Consider the following 930-nt stretch of genomic DNA (forward strand, 5'->3'; position numbering starts at 1 on the left):
GTCGACTATAGAGGGGTTGTAGTAGGCCTGAGGTCAGCGAAAATCCTTCGATCGATAGCCCCAACACTTACCCTTGTCGACTTCTCTATTTCCTCCCTCGAAGTGCTACTATGCTGAGGCTCATCATCTACTGTGATCTCCGGTTTGTGGAACTTCGGCCGTTGCTGGGACCCTGAGGGCCCAAGTCTCGGAGTATCGAGGACATCCCGCGTTGAGCGTCGAGACATGTCCACTTCACTCCAAGGCTCATCTGATGAGATTCTTTATCAACGAGGCATAGCATAGTCGAGCCTTACGTGCCGACCCAGGAGTGCCCGTTCCTGCCGAAACCCCAGCTGCCAGGAAAGGCGAACGGATGTCCTGACCGCCCAGTGACGGGGAGAAAGACTTGTGAAGAGGGAAGACATCCGATGGTGTCTGAAGGGCGATCACTATGACGATAGTCATAACTCAACCACCTTACTTCAGGAGGTAGCCTCGCCGGGCTATTAGCCTCAGTCGAGGGAGTCCCAACTCCCTTCCCTGCATTCCTCGCTGGCGGGCTCAGCAGAGCTTCTGTTATCGGACTCGTCTCCACGCTGGCCTTCACTTGTTTCCGTAATAAGAATGCCTTATAGAGGCAGAAGAGCAGACAAAGCACGGACACTACAGCCGCTACAGCCACAGCACACCAGAGGGAATACCAAGACACCACAGCAATGGTACTCTTCTGTGATGAAATGACCGTCTCCAGCTCCTCTCGTTGGACCTCTTTCTCCTTCAGGGCAGCCTCCTGAGCCTCCCTAGTCGAATCGTCCAAGCTGAGCCTAGTTCGCAAGTCCTCTAGTTTGGCCGTGAGAGCTTCTATTTCGCTCCGACTCCTCTCGCGCTCTCGTTGGAGAAGACAAGACTGTCATCACAGAAATCATATGGGCTCTTAGACGCACTCAA

At 53.9% G+C, this 930-nt stretch overlaps 2 protein-coding genes across 2 annotated transcripts; both read right to left on the minus strand.

Moving 5' to 3' along the window:
• Positions 1-246: 246 nt before the first annotated feature.
• Pmar_PMAR002561 (hypothetical protein) lies at positions 247-417 on the minus strand (the record flags this gene model as incomplete). The annotated part of the gene is made up of 1 exon (XM_002776935.1): positions 247-417. A coding segment is annotated over one exon (171 nt), but the record flags the coding sequence as incomplete, so codon positions are not given.
• Positions 418-463: 46 nt separating this feature from the next.
• Positions 464-806, minus strand: Pmar_PMAR002562 (hypothetical protein; the record flags this gene model as incomplete). Its single annotated transcript, XM_002776936.1, has 1 exon — positions 464-806. A coding segment is annotated over one exon (343 nt), but the record flags the coding sequence as incomplete, so codon positions are not given.
• Between the last annotated feature and the right edge of the window lie 124 nt (positions 807-930).

This window comes from Perkinsus marinus, assembly GCF_000006405.1.
Source record: "Perkinsus marinus ATCC 50983 genomic scaffold scf_1104296952714, whole genome shotgun sequence".
Lineage (NCBI taxonomy): Eukaryota > Perkinsozoa > Perkinsida > Perkinsidae > Perkinsus > Perkinsus marinus.